The sequence below is a fragment of the Cucurbita pepo genome, chromosome LG04, assembly GCF_002806865.2.
Source record: "Cucurbita pepo subsp. pepo cultivar mu-cu-16 chromosome LG04, ASM280686v2, whole genome shotgun sequence".
NCBI lineage: Eukaryota > Viridiplantae > Streptophyta > Magnoliopsida > Cucurbitales > Cucurbitaceae > Cucurbita > Cucurbita pepo.
The window spans coordinates 6492391-6508445 of record NC_036641.1 but is presented as its reverse complement, the minus strand read 5'-3'; the positions used below and the strand labels follow the sequence as shown (position 1 = coordinate 6508445).

Here is a 16055-nt window from a genome sequence, read left to right as displayed (position 1 = left end):
GATCCGTGTCACTTAATCAGATAAAATATTGTTCACAACTATTCTCGTACCAATTGAATAAGGTTTAAATACTATTTTATTTTTTGTGATTTTGGTTTTAGTTCATTTTATTATTCTTTTTTGTACTTATTAAAATAAATATTTTGATTTTTGAAATATTTTTTAAAAATTATCAATTTGGTTCTTTAAATTTTAAGCTTTATAAAGAATTATTTGAAAATAAGAAAATCACATAAAAAAAAACAATAAAAATAGAATTTAAATATATAAATAATAAATAACCTTACATAAGTTAATTTCCCAATTAAAAATTCATTTATTTGAACTAAAAAAAAAATGATTTATTTGAATTGGAATATTAAAACAAAGAAAAATAAAACCTAATGATTATTGAAAATTAAAAAGAAAACATAAAAATAATTGAAAAACAGAGCTCAAACAAACTTTTCTCTGAACTCAAGAATTCACTTTTGTGCGAAACTGAAGAATACACGGAGGGAGAGCAATTCCCTTGTGCCGCTGCTGCAAGTCGTCGCACCGCCGGTTGCCGGCGAGGCCAAATTCACATATTCCATCTCCACCTCTCTTCTTACACTGTTTCAAAATCTTGTTAGAATCTTCAGATGATAAATCTAAGAACCTTCGTTCCGATTCTAACGGCGGACGTTTCGTTGTGAAAAGCTACGTCTAATCTAATCAACCTGCGGTTCAAGTAACGCCGGCTAGCCGCCGACGCCGCCGCTGCTGCAGCGGTGGATGATGTGCGTCATTCCGGCCGAGAGTGAAGAAGATCGCTTGCTCGTGGATTTATGGTTATAGGAATTGACAGGAAGAGACGATAACGATTGAGGTCCGTTGGAGGCTGGAAATTGGGCCGAAATTTTCTTCCCCCACGGTTGTAGTGAACGGGACGCACAGGACTCCCAAGTCACGTGCCCTCCCCGTGGTTCTGCTGCACATTTCCTCTCTTACGTCTCTCTGACCAATCAGCTGGATGAAGCTTTAGGGCGTCGTTTATCGACTATTCTGTTGTTCTGTTTCATGCTTCTCAAGTTTCAAGGTGATTTTCTGTTGTATCATCTTCATTCCCGTTAGAGTTTTTCAACTTTTGATTCGTAATTCCTGGATTTTCCCCAAAATTCATCAGTATCTAACAAGAATTAGAAACTTTGATTTCCATTTTCCCTCTGCCTTTCATCCATTTGGCGGAGCTGACTCGGTTTCCATCGTCGTGGCGGTTAATTGTGGCATTTGTACCCTTTTTGGCTATTCAGGTGAAATGGGAACAAATTTGTACTGGGTCATTCCCAGCGAACTAAATCGATTCCCTAGAACTTTCCCTGTTTCATAGGAGTAGTTGAGGCAAATTAGGTCTGTCCGAAATTAAATTAATCTTTCTGAAATGAACCCTTGATGCATCTATCTAAAATCGAAGATTTGCTATCAGTCATCTTGTATTACGGAGCTGCAATATAGCAGTGAAATCAGTTCATAAAATGTTTAGGAGTTTTGAAAACTCAAGCCAGAAACTAAACAGGCCTAGTGATTTGTTGAGGATGTTTGGTTGTGCGTATTAATAACATTGTTGGTGGGTTTCAAAAGGTTGATATGTTTTCCTCCTTGGTTGTGCGTATTAATAACATTGTTGGTGGGTTTCAAAAGGTTGATATGTTTTCCTCCTTCCTTCTATTGAAAAAGTTTGTTGGTGAACTGAAATTTTTTTATGCTTTCTTTATGTGGAATTCAGGCAGTAGAGATTAGAGGTGAAGCTGTTGAGTGAAGATATTGACTTATTTCAACATATCAATGACCTACACACCTCCAACATGGGCAACATTAGCTGCTGCTGCATTTGTGTTTTTATCGCTTGTTCTATCACTTTATCTGTTGTTTGGGCACCTTTCTGCATATAAGAATCCGGAGGTTCTCTTATTCATTGAAGATGCTTTCCTTGTATTTTAATTTTTCCCATTTTCTTTCGAGGAATATAATTATTCCTGGTTGCCATCTTTCAGGAGCAAAAGTTTTTGATTGGTGTTATCCTAATGGTGCCAACTTATGGTGTAGAATCAGTAAGTTCTTTACTGAATGCTTCATGTTATGACTTGACAAATATTTGTAGATACATTTCTTATTTATTTTCTTTATATCACCTTATTGGGTGCAAGTAATCTGAAACCTCCCTTAATCAAAGCTTTATGGTTGAAATAGCAAGAAGTTACTATGTCCAACTGAACTGATTATTTGTGAGATCCCACATCGGTTGGAGAGGAGAACGAAACATTCTTTCTAAGGGTGTGGAAACCCCTCCTTAGCAGATGCATTTTAAAAATCTTGAGGGGAAGCCCGAAAGGGAAAGCCCAAAGAGGACAATATTTGCTAGCGGTGGGGTTGGGCTACATAACCTTATTTCAAAATAGAGTTCACATCTAAAGAGAATATTTGCTTGAGCAGTTGAATGTTACATTTTTAAGGATGTATTCCATATATGCAGTCTATAACTGTGGGACCTTGTATCTTCAAGGTTCTTATTGGATCTTAGAATTATAAATTGTAATCAACTTGATATTTGCTGCTGGTATTTGATTTGTTTTTAAGGATTGACAATCGATTTGATTTTATTTATCAGAAGTTTTATTAAGAGGATTGACAATAGATATCTTGTGTGCAAATTCACACCATCTCTGTTTATCTTACTTGGCTTATTGTGAACAGTTTGTATCATTGGTGTACCCATCAATAAGTGTTCATCTTGAGATACTGCGAGATTGCTACGAATCCTTTGCCATGTACTGCTTTGGACGTTACCTGGTTGCTTGCTTGGGTACGTTCTTTGGAAAGTATTTCTGATAGTATTGTAGGATTATGACAGAAGCTATGGTTCTAAATTTGCAGGAGTCCGAACTTATTCATTTTTTCTCTTCATCTTCAAAGTTCCAAATTTTTCTTGCAGTTTTCTCATGGATCAAACCATCTACTGACCCCTTTATTATATATATATATTTTTTATTTTTACTAGGTGGGGAAGAAAGGACCATTGAATTTTTGGATAGAGAAGGACGTTTAAATACGAAGACACCATTATTAGAACATAGCCTAGAGAAGGGAACCATCAAGCATGTTTTCCCCATGAACCTTTTCTTAAAGCCTTGGAAAATTGGTGGATGGGTTTACCGTGTTATCAAAATTGGAATCGTCCAATATGTACGCTTGCCATTGACCATTGATGCTCTGTTATCCAATGCCTTTTAATACGATTAAAGAAGACTAATGGATTTTCTCCATGACAGATGTTGATAAAGTCCCTAACGTCTATTTTGGCTGTAGTTCTTGAGAACTTTGGCGTTTACTGTGAAGGAGATTTTAATTACAAATGCGGGTAAACCAAAATTTCAAGTATCTCTGTTGTTGCTTACTCTCCTTCACATTCGACTAACTTTGTGTTTTAACTTTTGAATTTGTTTTATCTATTCATGTGATGGGGTTTTCATTTTTTCCTTTTGGACATGGTATTTGGATAATTAGTTTATGTATCTTGTCACTGTTAACTTTGATTCACTAATGTGTATGTTCTTGTTTTTTCAACCCCTTGACTTGATCTATCTGTCAATTGTATGTGTGCATCTGTGGACTATATTGCGATAGATCTAACACGTGGGCATATGTTTCTTTATGATCCTTGGTCATGTCGAGGTTCTATTTTATTTCTATTAGTTTTTTTATACTTGTTTCTAGACTGGTTATGTTTTTTAATTAGCTGATTAAGTCTCAATTCACCGATAAAGTTGCATGTGGTAGTCTGAATTTCGGAATTCATTTTCCTCGTTGGCTCGTTATTTTATCTTATGGATTACTTTTAGGAGCATAGCGCGGAAGTAAATTTTTGTTACCTTTCGAAAATGGTTGACAAGTATTGGAGATTCTACAGCCAAATTTTTTGGTTGATGGTTTTAGCATTTATTTTGTAGGTATCCCTATATGGCAGTGGTTTTAAATTTCAGTCAATCATGGGCGTTGTACTGCCTGATTCAGTTCTATGCAGTTACAAAGGAGGAATTGGTACATATAAAACCACTGGCCAAGTTTTTGATGTTTAAATCTATAGTGTTTTTGACTTGGTGGCAAGGTGTTGGAATTGCTCTCCTATCTGCCCTTGATTTGTTCAGGAGTCCGGTAGCCCAAGGGTTACAGTTTAAGTCAAGTGTACAAGATTTCATCATTTGTATAGAGGTAGCCATTTCTTCCACCTGAGTCCTTTTTTTCCCCGCTGTTTCGGATCTAATCACGGCACCTTTGATCAACTCTCGTCAGGCTCGACGAATAATATTACCTCTTTCTCAAAAGCCATTTTCCCCTTTGATTTGGTTGCCTTTCTTCTTTCCTTGCTGTTTTACCCTCTTAGGTCGATAAAGCGTTTATAATATATATGTTATTATGTGTAGTCATCCTTTATTGTATATCTATACATGTATATGTGTGAGATCCCACATCAATTGGGGAGGAGAATGAAACATCCTTTATAAGGGTGTGGAAACCTCCCCCTAGCATACGCGTTTTAAAAACCTTGAAGGGAAGCTCGAAAGGGAAAGCCCAAAGAGGACAATATCTGCTAGCGGTGGGCTTGGGCCGTTACAATATGTGACTATAATGTAAAATAATACATGGAGTACCTTTCCCGAAAGCAACAATTTGTATCAAAATTTAACTGAATAATAAAAACAACCATTTCTTTTCCCATGGAGCATTGTTTTGTTCTTTTAAGAAAGTAGCTTGGAGTGGTTAATTGTAGTGAAGACTGGTTCTTAGTAGTAAGAAATAAACAGATGTATTCTCCTTGTGTCATCTGATTGTTGATGCTCATATTCACAAGATTGAATTCTAACACATCTATAATTCATCCAGCACAGATGGCCATTGCTTCTGTGATTCACTTATATGTATTTCCAGCAAAACCATACGAACTTATGGGAGACCGTTATACTGGAAGTGTTTCTGTTCTTGGCGACTATGCATCTGCCGACTGTCCTTTAGATCCAGATGAGATCAGGGATAGCGAGCGTCCTACCAAGTTACGCCTGCCCCAGCCCGACGTAGAAAACCAAGATACCAGGATGGGAATGACAATCAAAGAGAGCGTCCGGGATGTCTTTGTCGGTGGTGGCGGTTATGTGAGTTTTCTCCCTTCATTCTACATATTAGATCCTTGATTTCTCTAATTGATTGGGATTAATGTCTGTGGGGATTTTTGCTTCCTAAGGTTACATATGTTCATACATACCTATATATTGTCATGGAAAAGTAGATAAACATGGGAAACTATCTTAAAGTAAGCAAACTAAGCACTACGGGATTTATACTCTCTTTTTCAACTAATCATCCTAACTACTTTCAGTGGGCCGAAGAGCCTGTGGAAGACAATAGAGAGCTCTTACACGAAAAGTCATGTAGGTTTACGTTAGAAAATAAAGATTTCGGGTCTTTGACGTATTTATATTTCTTTACTAACTTGAGCAATCTGTACTTGCTGAAATTACCATTTGAACATGCTTACAGATTGTGAACGACCTGAGATTCACAGTAAACCAAGCAGTCGAACCTGTGGAAAAAGGAATAACAAAGTTCAATGAAAAACTACAGAAGCTCTCCCAAAACATTAAGAAACGAGACAAGGATAAAAGAAGAACCAAGGATGATAGTTGTATCACATCGCCCACACGAAAAGTTATTCGAGGAATAGACGACCCCCTTCTGAATGGGAGCTTCAGCGATAGCGGGGTCGTAAGGGAAAAGAAGAACCGTCGAAAGTCAGGTTATTTAAGTGCAGAAAGCGGCGGAGAAAGCAGCAGCGATTTTGGTTATGGAAAGTACCAAGTCGGGGGCCGCCGGTGGATCACCAAAGAGTAGTAAAAGGTAATAGATTCTTACTGCCCTTATAACAAAGCAAGAAAAAAAGAGGCTGGTTGTGGTTCACATATCAAGAGATGTGTATTGAAGTTTCAAATGCCTGAATTTCTGCTGTGTGAGCCATCTCCAAATGTAGTTATGGCATGGCAATGATGGGGAGGAGATTCACCAAATGCCAAGGTAATTTCTTGGTGCAAAGAGGATAAATGAATCTATGGCTTTTAGTGTATTATCATGATTACAAACTATGGGGCTTGCTTACTGTTCTTGTAAATAGCTGCCTATGAGTGACAGAATTGGTATGTTTTGCATAATTTATTTGTGGGGTGGACAGATATTAGTAGAGAGATTTGTTAAAATCTTATCGATTGATGTGTTTAACGATCTTTAAACTTAGTATTCCTGGAATCGGAGAAGCTTCATATTACTATAGATTCGACTTTCTGCACACGTACTGATCGGAGTCGTTACGTAGAAACGAAGAACTTGGTCTGAATATGCTTTTTGGAAGAGACTCATTTGATCTTATACCTTTTGATTTTAAACAGGAAAAGTCAATATTGTGATCTTATACAGTTTGATTATAAATAGGAAAAGTCGATAATGTGAACTTATACTCTTTGATTATAAACATGAAAAGTCGATATTGTGATCTTATACTATTTGATTATAAACCGGAAAAGTCAATAGTGTGATCTTATACTATTTGATTACAAATAGGAAAAGTCCATATTATGATCTTATACTGTTTGATTTTAAACAGGAAACGTCGATATTGTGATCTTATACTGTTTGATTAGAAACAGGAAATGTTGATATTGTGTTGATTATAAACAGGAAATGTCGATATTATGTTGATTATAAACAGGAAACGTCAATATTGTGATCTTATACTATTTGATTATAAACAGGAAACTTCGATATTGTGATCTTATACTGTATGATTATAAACAAGAAACGTTGATATTGTGATCTTATACTGTTTGATTATAAACAGGAAACGTCGATATTGTGATTTTATACTGTTTGATTATAAACAGGAAACGTCGATATTGTAATCTTATACTGTTTGATTATAAATAGGAAAAGTCGATATTGTGATCTTATACTATTTGATTATAAACAGAAAAAGTCGATATTATGATCTTATACTGTTTGATTATAAACAGGAAAAGTCGATATTATGATCTTATATTGTTTGATTATAAACAGGAAAAGTCGATATTGTGATCTTAATCAAACATGAAAAGTCGATATTATATTATGATCTTAATCAAACAGGAAAAGTCGATATTATGATCTTATATTGTTTGATTATAAACAGGAAAAGTCGATATTGTGATCTTAATCAAACATGAAAAGTCGATATTATATTATGATCTTAATCAAACAGGAAAAGTCGATATTATGATCTTATATTGTTTGATTATAAACAGGAAAAGTCGATATTGTGATCTTAATCAAACATGAAAAGTCGATATTATGATCTTATATTGTTATATTGTTTGATTATAAATAGGAAACTTATATTGTTTGATTATAAATAGGAAATGTCGATATTGTGATCTTATACTGTTTGATTATAAATAGAAAAAATGGATATTGTACGAGGTCACCCGAACAATAAACTTGATTTGGTTATTGAAAACATAGATAAAAGTGGTATTTATAGATTTAATTTAAAAAATTATGATTAGATAATCATCTAATTACTTTTTAAATAAAATATAAATTTTTAAAAAACTAGATTATTACCAAATTTTAAAAGATTAAATAAAAATAGAGAAGTCGTTGTATGAAACGGCGTCGTATTGAAGAAGGTGGAATCGTCATCCACTATTTCGTCGCCTCCTTACTTTTCGTCTTCGTTAGAGAAACCACGCAGAGGAACCCACCGTCGCCTTCTCCCTCACGATCCCATCTCCGGCCGCCTCAATATCTCTAACTCTTCATTTCTCTTCACAGCTCGATCGGATTCCTCTGCTATGGCTCTCAATCTCCGCCAAAAGCAGACTGGTAAGTCCTTTTCTTCTTCCTTAAGTCTCAGTTCCCGCCAATCAACCATACATATTAAGTATTCGATTACGCCGGATTCCATTTCTCCGATCTTCTTTGAGCTAATTCTGTCTTTGATTGATTGCAGAAAGCATTATTCGTATGTTGAATCTGAACCAGCCTGTTACCGCTACGGGTACGGCCAACGAGGAGGTTTACAAGATCCTGATCTACGACAGGTTCTGTCAAAACATTCTTTCTCCTTTGATTCATGTCAAGGACCTACGCAAACATGGCGTTACTCTTTACTTCCTTATTGACAAGGACCGTAAGCCTGTACACGATGTCCCCGCTGTTTACTTTGTTCAAGCAACCAAGCATAATATCGATCGGATCGTTGCTGATGCTTCGCGTTCTTTGTATGATAGCTTCTTCCTCAACTTCTCTTCCTCTGTTCCCCGGCCGCTGCTTGAGGATCTCGCGTCTGAAACGTTGAAATCGGATTCGATTCAGCGAATTGCGAAGGTGCATGATCAGTATTTGGAATTTGTTACTCTTGAAGATAATTTGTTTTCGTTAGGTCAGAGGTCTAGTTATGTGCAATTGAATGATCCCTCGGCAGGGGATCGTGAGATTGAAGAGATTGTGGAGAAGATTGTTGGTGGGTTGTTCTGTGTTTTGGCTACGCTTGCTGTAGTGCCGATCATTAGGTGCCCACGAGGGGGGCCTGCTGAGATGGTTGCCATGGCGTTGGATCAAAGGTTAAGGGATCACTTGTTATCGAAGAACAACTTGTTCTCTGAAGGTGGGGGGTTTATGAGCTCCTTTCAGCGCCCGATTCTGTGTTTATTTGATCGTAATTTTGAGTTGTCTGTTGGAATTCAACATGATTTTAGATACCAACCTTTGGTGCACGACATTCTTGGGCTGAAATTGAATGGGTTGAGTGTTAAGAGTGAAAAGGGTGGAATGAATTATGAGTTGAATAGTTCGGATCCATTTTGGTCGGCTAATGGATTCTTGGAATTCCCAGAAGTTGCAGTCGAGATTGAGACACAGCTGAACAAATACAAGAGGGATGTTGATGAGGTCAATAGGAAGACTGGTGGAGCTGCTGAGGCTGAGTTTGATGGAGCAGATATGATAGGTAACACTAAGCATTTGATGAAGGCGGTTAACTCATTGCCTGAGTTGACCGAGCGGAAGCAAATCATCGACAAGCACACGAATATTGCTACTGTTTTGCTTGGTGAGATTAAGGAAAGATCCCTTGATTCGTATGCGAAGAAGGTGAACGAGATAATGTCTAGAGGTGGCATTGATCGGAATGAGCTTTTGGACTTGCTAAGAGGTAAAGGCACTAAGATGGACAAGCTTCGGTTTGCTGTCGTGTATCTAATCTCTTCTGAAAACATTAATCAATCGGAAGTTGAAGCCATGGAAGAGGTCCTAAAGGAGTTGGAAATTAACACTAGTGCATTTCAATATGTAAAGAAGATGAAATCATTGAACGTCTCATTTGCATCTGCAAATTCCACTGGCAAGGGAAACATCGTCAATTGGGCTGAAAAGCTATACGGACAATCAATTAGTGCTGTGACTGCTGGTGTAAAAAATCTATTATCTAGTGATAGGCAACTTGCATTAACAAGGACTGTGGAGGCTTTGATGGAGGGAAAACCAAATCCTGAAACTGATTCGTATCTCGTTCTCGATCCTCGTGCTCAAAGGTCAAGTGCTGGAACAAGCAGCAGCCATTTAAAAGGACCTTTCAAGGAAGCGATCGTATTTATGATTGGCGGGGGTAATTACATAGAGTATGCAAGTCTGCAGGAACTTTCCCTGCGTCAGCATCCTCCCAAACATGTTGTATATGGTACAACAGAAATTCTAACTGGAGAGGAGTTTGTAGAGCAGCTTATGCTGTTGGGGCAGAAGATGGGGTTGGGCAGTGCTTCTGTATCCTCAAGTAATTAGTTCATACCCTTAGTGTAGAATTCTAAATCAGTAGTTTGGAGTTAGTTTTTGATTGAATGAAATATCAGTGGTGGAGTTCTAATCTGTCAGTCAATATAGAACGCTACGGTTACTATTGATCTATACTTGACCCTCGAGCAGCCTGCGTGATCCCAAGTTGGTCACCGCTGAGCCTCTTGGAAATTCTTCTTTCTGTTATTAGATAGGGTAGGTTCAGTCGATTCGAAGCAAAAGTAGAGGTTCGATGAGCAAGACCCGTCTAACAAAACCAATTTTGCTGTCTGCAGCTTGAAGGAATGAACTTACTGAGTACGTCAACTCGACATTTTGTTACGTATTACACACATATATGGAGCCTTCCTTGCTTAGTAGTTCCATTTATATTAACATTTATGCTTCACGCGTTATTTTGTTTAGGACAAGTAAAGAACAGAAAGTACATTATATTTATATACATGGCTTATTGAATCCCATACCATCTTATTTGCTACTAGCATTCTTGATCATACACAAATAGTACTCTTGACTCCCTAGCAATGATGGAAGCGACCCATTTGAGGACAAAAACCAAATGAGAGCATGAGAAATTTGATATCATAAACTACAACTCTTAGTATGTTCCAACTTGGAAATTACTGTGCAGGAACCACCATGGACCATTTTTTGAAAGCAATCTGCATAACAAAACAACCGCATGGAAGTTATAAATGTTTGTAGAGAAGAATCACATGAAAATTAGGGATCAATGGTCTATCATCTATCTGAATTCCAGAGCTTAACATTGACTATCCCTTTCAGTATCATGATAAAATGCATCCAAGGATAGAATTAGAATGCAAGCACTTCTGCATAATTTTCCCATCTAACTACTTGGTTATGAGCTAAAAACTATTGGTAGCTTCACATTTCGAACTTCAATCTTGCATATTGATGACCTATCATCATAAGATTTGCTCATTCTATGTGATGAACTTTTGGTTGTCAGGTCCTTCAAGAATGAAAACAAGTACAGGATCTATTTCTATAGGCTATAAAGTTGTTTCCTTGAGTTCAAGAGCGAGATTGTACCTGGCAAAACCAGCTACAGTGCGCAAGCCCATAAAGAGTGTCAAGCCTAGCCATGTCCTATAGAGACCAAAACTGGAAGGAGCATAAAGCATAACGCATGAAGAGACTGTTCCAACCACCACCTAATATAACCAACAAGTTTGTCTTCACTTTGGAGAAAAGGATACTTCATTTTAGTGATCTTTTACTATGAAGGAAAATGTTTACCGTTGACCAAGCTGCATACGGGAAGTCCGAAACACCATAATGCAAACCATCAAAGAGAGTTGCTAGAGGAATCAAAGGTTGAGCGCCACTTACAAACTGTACAAGATTCGATGGAAGCATTCTGTGAGCCACATATATGAAAAGGTTCAACCTAGTAAGGACGAGTTCTGTTCAAAACGAAACTGCATAACTTACCAGCACTCCCTTTCTAAGAATTTCCAACACTTGAGGATCCTTGGTGAACAAAGGGGCCAAAGAATGAAAAGATGCTCCAAGGACTGCACATAATATGATACCTGCGAGCAAGCCTACCTGAACCAAATCCATATAAACTTGTTCATTTGTTGAAACGTCAAGTTTCAAAAGACTTCCAGTGGGAATGTAGTGACACAAATACACAAATAAAATGAAATTGTACCTTTATGGCTAAGCTTGTAACTTTCTTTGCAGTCTTATAATCTCTTTTTGATGCAGCACTCGCAACTATAACCTATCAGTGTACGCAATTTCAATGTCAAGGAGAAAAACAGATAAAGCCATGGTGAGAACATCCTCAATTTCGGACTTCATTATTTCAAAAAAATGTTTACCTGACTAGAAGTAGCAAGAGCTTCAGTAAGAGTAGTTACTGCTAACCATACTTGCATACATATTTGATGTGCAGCCATAGGTACTGCACCTTGACGAGTGACCATTGACATCGCTACTGTCATGGTCGTTAGAATGGAAAGAGTCCTTCCAAAGAGAAAACTACCTAATGGCAGGTACACATCTAATCAAACTATGGAAATCAATGGCTATTGAGTCTATTGGTTTATAGATTTGTTCCAAAACAAATTTCTCTAAAATGTTGATAGCAATTGTGTTTGACATCATTTTTTCTTCTTCTGTGGTAAGATAACATTAAGTTCACTGTTTAAATATTATGATTTAGATGAAAGAATATAAGGCAAGCTTAGAAAAAGAAAGTCAAGCTAAAGAAGAGGAGCTCTTGTTAAATAAATTTAAGACTCTACGAAAGTCCAAAAATCACTCGAGCCTAGTTCCTATTATTTCCCTCCTATAAACCCTAGAAGATTGCACATACACCCCCATTTGTGTAACAGCCCAAGCCCATTGCTAGCAAATATTATTTGCTTTGGTCTGTTACGTATCGCCGTCAGCCTCACAGTTTTAAAATGTATCTGCTAGGAAGAGGTTTCCACACCCTTATAAGGAATGTTTCGTTCTCCTCTCCAACCGATGTGAGATCTCATAATACACCTTCCCTTGGGACCCAACAGCCTTATTGGCACATCTTTCGGTGCATGGCTCTGATACCATTTGTAATAATAGTCCAAGCCCACTACTAGTAAATATTGTCCTCTTTGGGCTTTTCCCTTCCATGCTTCCTCTCATGATTTTAAAACACTTCCACTAGGGAGAGGTTTTTATACCCTTATAAGGAATGTTTCGTTCACCTCTTCAACCAATGTAGAATCTCACAATCCACCCTTCTTGGGGGGCCAACGTCCTCGCTGGCACACTACCCGATGTCCAACTTTGATACCATTCGTAACAGCCCGAGCCCACCGCTAGCAGATACTGTCCACTTTGTCCCGTTACGTACCATCGTCAGCCTCACGATTTTAAAACGTATCTATTAGTGAGAGGTTTCCACACCCTTTGTTCCCCTCTCCAACCGATGTAGGATCTCACACTCCCAATTTCCATGAAAACCTCCCCTTCTCTCGAAAGGACAGGTGGAGGAGAGCTCTTTAAGCGTCTCCTTGTGTCTATTCTTTGCAAAGAAACGAAGTCCAATTTTGGTCAATGCATGGTAAGAAAAGCTCAATGGAGAGATCACTCCCAACAACATATTTTTGTTCATATCAAACTTTCTCCAAAGTATGAAGTAGAAGAAGAAAACAGTTCTGAAATTACCAGATTTCATATATTCACCAAATTGCAGTGCACCAAACTTTGGCGATAGCAGTACAACCCTTTTGTTTAAAAACCATATCATTAGAAAAGCAATAACATATCTGAAACATGAACACAACTCATTAGAATTTGGAGGCCATAAGAGAACACATAAGAAGATCAGTTGGAAAGTTAACGTACTGAGACACTACAATGGAAATTGCTGCTCCAGTTGCGCCCAATTGAAAATAGTAAATCAATAGTGGAAAAAGACAGACAGCCAAAAAGTTGCCAATTCCTGCCAATTAATACAAATTCATGCCCGAAAACGAATAAGAATCTAAAAAATGAGGTTAAATTACGAGTTTAATACTAAACTTTATAAAGCATTTTCAAGTCCTACTTAAACTCTAATGGATATCTGTTACCGTTCGAGGACTTATTGGATACGAACATAAGAGCTTCAAGACTAAACCGGGAAGTAACCACAAAAAAGGAATTACTAAAACACAAACTTTGGCATTAGTATAAGTCTAAGTGTGATAGATAGATGCATGCCTAGACATAGAACAAGAGTTTTGGTATCCTTAAACCCTCTAAAAACTCCTTGAAGAGTCAAATAAAGAGCAACAGCAGGAGCACCAAGGGCTCTAAGTGTGAGAAATTTTTGGGCTTGAATGCGCAAAGATGACCCCTGTTAAGACAAGATAAATTAGTCAGTAAATTTTTAAGTTCATGTCAAATAAGTCAATTAAGTTCTCGAGCCTTCAACTTTGTGTTTAATAGATTTGTCTTCTATCCGACACTTTTAAAATTCACAAATCAAGCTTAGAGGCTCGAGGACTTACTAACACAGGACTAGTTCAGTACTTTTAGGAGTTCATGAATCTACTTGACACGAACAAAAAGGTTCATAACTCAACTTGTATCTAACCTAAAACTCTCGAGAGAAAATAGAGGAAACCGAACAAATGCTTACACAAGGAATACTCATGGCATTCAGAAGAATTCCTGATCCAAAGTAAAGGATTAAAGCCTCAAAAACTCCAACTCCAAGTGCCAGTACAAGAGCTGTAGAAACTGAAGGTAAGTGCTTTCTCTGCACAGAATCTGCTTCCATGAAAAGTGGATTTGAGAATGGTATGAAAGTTATGAAAGAAAAAAAAGTAGAAACAAAAGCATTGGAAGAGAACCTAAAGAAGGATGTTGGAAGCCATGCTTTGAAATGTCCTCAGCAACAAAGGAAGTAGCTACACTTAGTAGAGGGACATTAAAAAGCTTTGATAAGTAGTTAAATATGTTTATGGAAACACCAGCTGAAGCCAACTCCAAGGCACCTGCACAAATGTTCAAAAAACGGGCATATATGAACAACGATTATCTTAAATCAACTCAACTTTTTCGTGTTTAAAATGATAGTTTATCGAACATTAATGTACTTCATGTTGCATAGGAACAACGTAAGAGCTCCAACGATTCTATTCTAAGCCTTCATCTAGCATATGAAAAGTGGCACTTGATGACAACAAGCTGTTTGCATCGTTGGATTTCCATGAGGAGAATTTGAGATTCTATAGCTTACATACTCCCCTTTTAGGAAGAGACCCGAACAAGGAAGCCTAACGAATATTAGATGCAAAGTCCCACACCTCATTAAGATCATATTGGCACACTCTCAAAAGTAAACTCCATTGTAGATGAGAGGTGTTTAGCATAACGAATCGAAACTAGGGATGGATCAAGGTAGTTTACCAGCCAAGCAGATAGGCGAAGGGCCAAAAGATAGAGCATATGCCCAACTTATCAATTTATCATGTAAACTAATGGTCACATAGCCAACATCAACATACATGAAGTCAATGGATAAGACATCATATTACCGTTTTAGCGGTCGGTAGTTCAACTCTATCAACCCTTCACTGAACAGTCATCGAGGTAAATGAATAAAAAAAAAAAAAAAAAAANGCGAAGGGCCAAAAGATAGAGCATATGCCCAACTTATCAATTTATCATGTAAACTAATGGTCACATAGCCAACATCAACATACATGAAGTCAATGGATAAGACATCATATTACCGTTTTAGCGGTCGGTAGTTCAACTCTATCAACCCTTCACTGAACAGTCATCGAGGTAAATAAAAAAAAAAAAAAAAAAAAATAGAGGAAAGGGGGAAAGAAGAAGGCATGCCTAATTTTCCAACAGAAGCAGTCTCCAAAAGCTGTCCAGCCAAGAGCATAGCTTGTCCAGCCATTGCAGGTAGACACAGAACTACAAGTTCATATTTAACATCATCCCCAGATTGTTCATCATTATTTCCATTTTTTCCCCAAACCCTGCATTGCAAACATCACAAATTAGGCCTTATAATTGAAAATAATTGTTTTCTTTTTTTTTCTTTTCCTTTTTTGGTAAGAGAAGCTTCTGAGATACGATCGATCAATCGTTTATATTTTATTTATCAACCCTTTCTATTAGCGGTCGTTTAATTGAGTTTCACACATGCAAACTCACACATTATTTAGAAAGATCAAACCTACCGTTAATAGATTTAAAAAAAAGGTTAAAGGTTTAATTACGACACTGATTACAACGATTACAACGATTATGACGGGAAACGGGAAGTAACCAATCCTATCCTAATCATTTAGATCATTACTATAAGTGAATGTTGGAATTTGAAAAAGAAAAAGTGAAGGTGAAAGTGAAGAGGGTTGAAATTTGGAGATAACTCCCATAAGTTGCATGGATTGAGATACGTCCAAGTAAGTGTTATGAGTGAGTCATAAATGTTCCACAAATGATACAAAATGTTCATCACAACCAAAGCGTCTCAATACACTTAATTGCATGCAAGAACGGTCCCCATTTTTACCCTTTTTTTCTTTTTTTCTTTTTTCTTTTTTTTTAAATAATCTTATCTTATCCGTTTTCTGTTTTTTTTTTTTTTTTTTTTTTTTTTTTTTTTTTTTTTTTTTTTTTTTTTTTTTTTTTTTTTTTTT

The 16055-nt window shown here is 37.0% G+C and overlaps 3 protein-coding genes across 10 annotated transcripts in view; 2 read left to right on the top strand and 1 right to left on the bottom strand.

Moving 5' to 3' along the window:
* The first annotated feature begins 403 nt into the window (after positions 1–403).
* LOC111792444 (protein LAZ1-like) lies at positions 404–6336 on the top strand. 6 transcript variants are annotated; one of them, XM_023673911.1, is made up of 10 exons: positions 404–1060; positions 1748–1923; positions 2016–2072; positions 2716–2824; positions 3020–3204; positions 3291–3379; positions 3969–4230; positions 4908–5168; positions 5393–5444; positions 5554–6336. In XM_023673911.1, the coding sequence occupies exons 2-10, from the start codon at positions 1807–1809 to the stop codon at positions 5625–5627; spliced, it is 1206 nt and encodes a 401-aa protein (XP_023529679.1). In that variant the 5' UTR covers positions 404–1060; positions 1748–1806; the 3' UTR covers positions 5628–6336. The 6 variants fall into 6 exon arrangements, with proteins under 6 accessions (XP_023529679.1, XP_023529680.1, XP_023529675.1 ...); XM_023673907.1 differs by lacking the exon at positions 5393–5444 and having other exon boundaries at positions 414–1060; XM_023673908.1 differs by lacking the exons at positions 404–1060; positions 5393–5444 and adding an exon at positions 1096–1274.
* A 1387-nt stretch (positions 6337–7723) lies between these two features.
* Positions 7724–11574, top strand: LOC111792424 (SEC1 family transport protein SLY1-like). Of its 2 annotated transcripts, XR_002814794.1 has the most exons (3): positions 7724–7920; positions 8048–10185; positions 10862–11574. XR_002814794.1 is itself a non-coding variant. In XM_023673881.1 (2 exons), exons 1-2 carry the CDS (start codon positions 7890–7892, stop codon positions 9874–9876), a joined length of 1860 nt encoding a protein of 619 aa, XP_023529649.1. In that variant the 5' UTR covers positions 7724–7889; the 3' UTR covers positions 9877–10344. The 2 variants fall into 2 exon arrangements, 1 of the variants encoding a protein (XP_023529649.1); XM_023673881.1 differs by lacking the exon at positions 10862–11574 and having other exon boundaries at positions 8048–10344.
* LOC111792430 (protein DETOXIFICATION 45, chloroplastic-like) overlaps positions 10463–16055 on the bottom strand; it is a 6800-nt gene continuing 1207 nt past the window's right edge. The window contains exons 2-13 of one of the 2 annotated variants that reach the window (XM_023673891.1): positions 15244–15389; positions 14247–14390; positions 14033–14124; positions 13612–13747; positions 13255–13351; positions 13075–13175; positions 11742–11905; positions 11570–11641; positions 11347–11463; positions 11152–11247; positions 10945–11066; positions 10463–10550 (exon numbers count right to left, since the gene is read on the bottom strand). In XM_023673891.1, coding sequence (XP_023529659.1) covers positions 10487–10550; positions 10945–11066; positions 11152–11247; positions 11347–11463; positions 11570–11641; positions 11742–11905; positions 13075–13175; positions 13255–13351; positions 13612–13747; positions 14033–14124; positions 14247–14390; positions 15244–15389 — 1351 coding nt within the window. In that variant the 3' untranslated portion in view covers positions 10463–10486. Of the gene's footprint in view, positions 10551–10944; positions 11067–11151; positions 11248–11346; positions 11464–11569; positions 11642–11741; positions 11906–13074; positions 13176–13254; positions 13352–13611; positions 13748–14032; positions 14164–14246; positions 14391–15243; positions 15390–16055 lie in introns of both variants that reach the window. The other variant, XM_023673890.1, reaches the window with a different exon arrangement.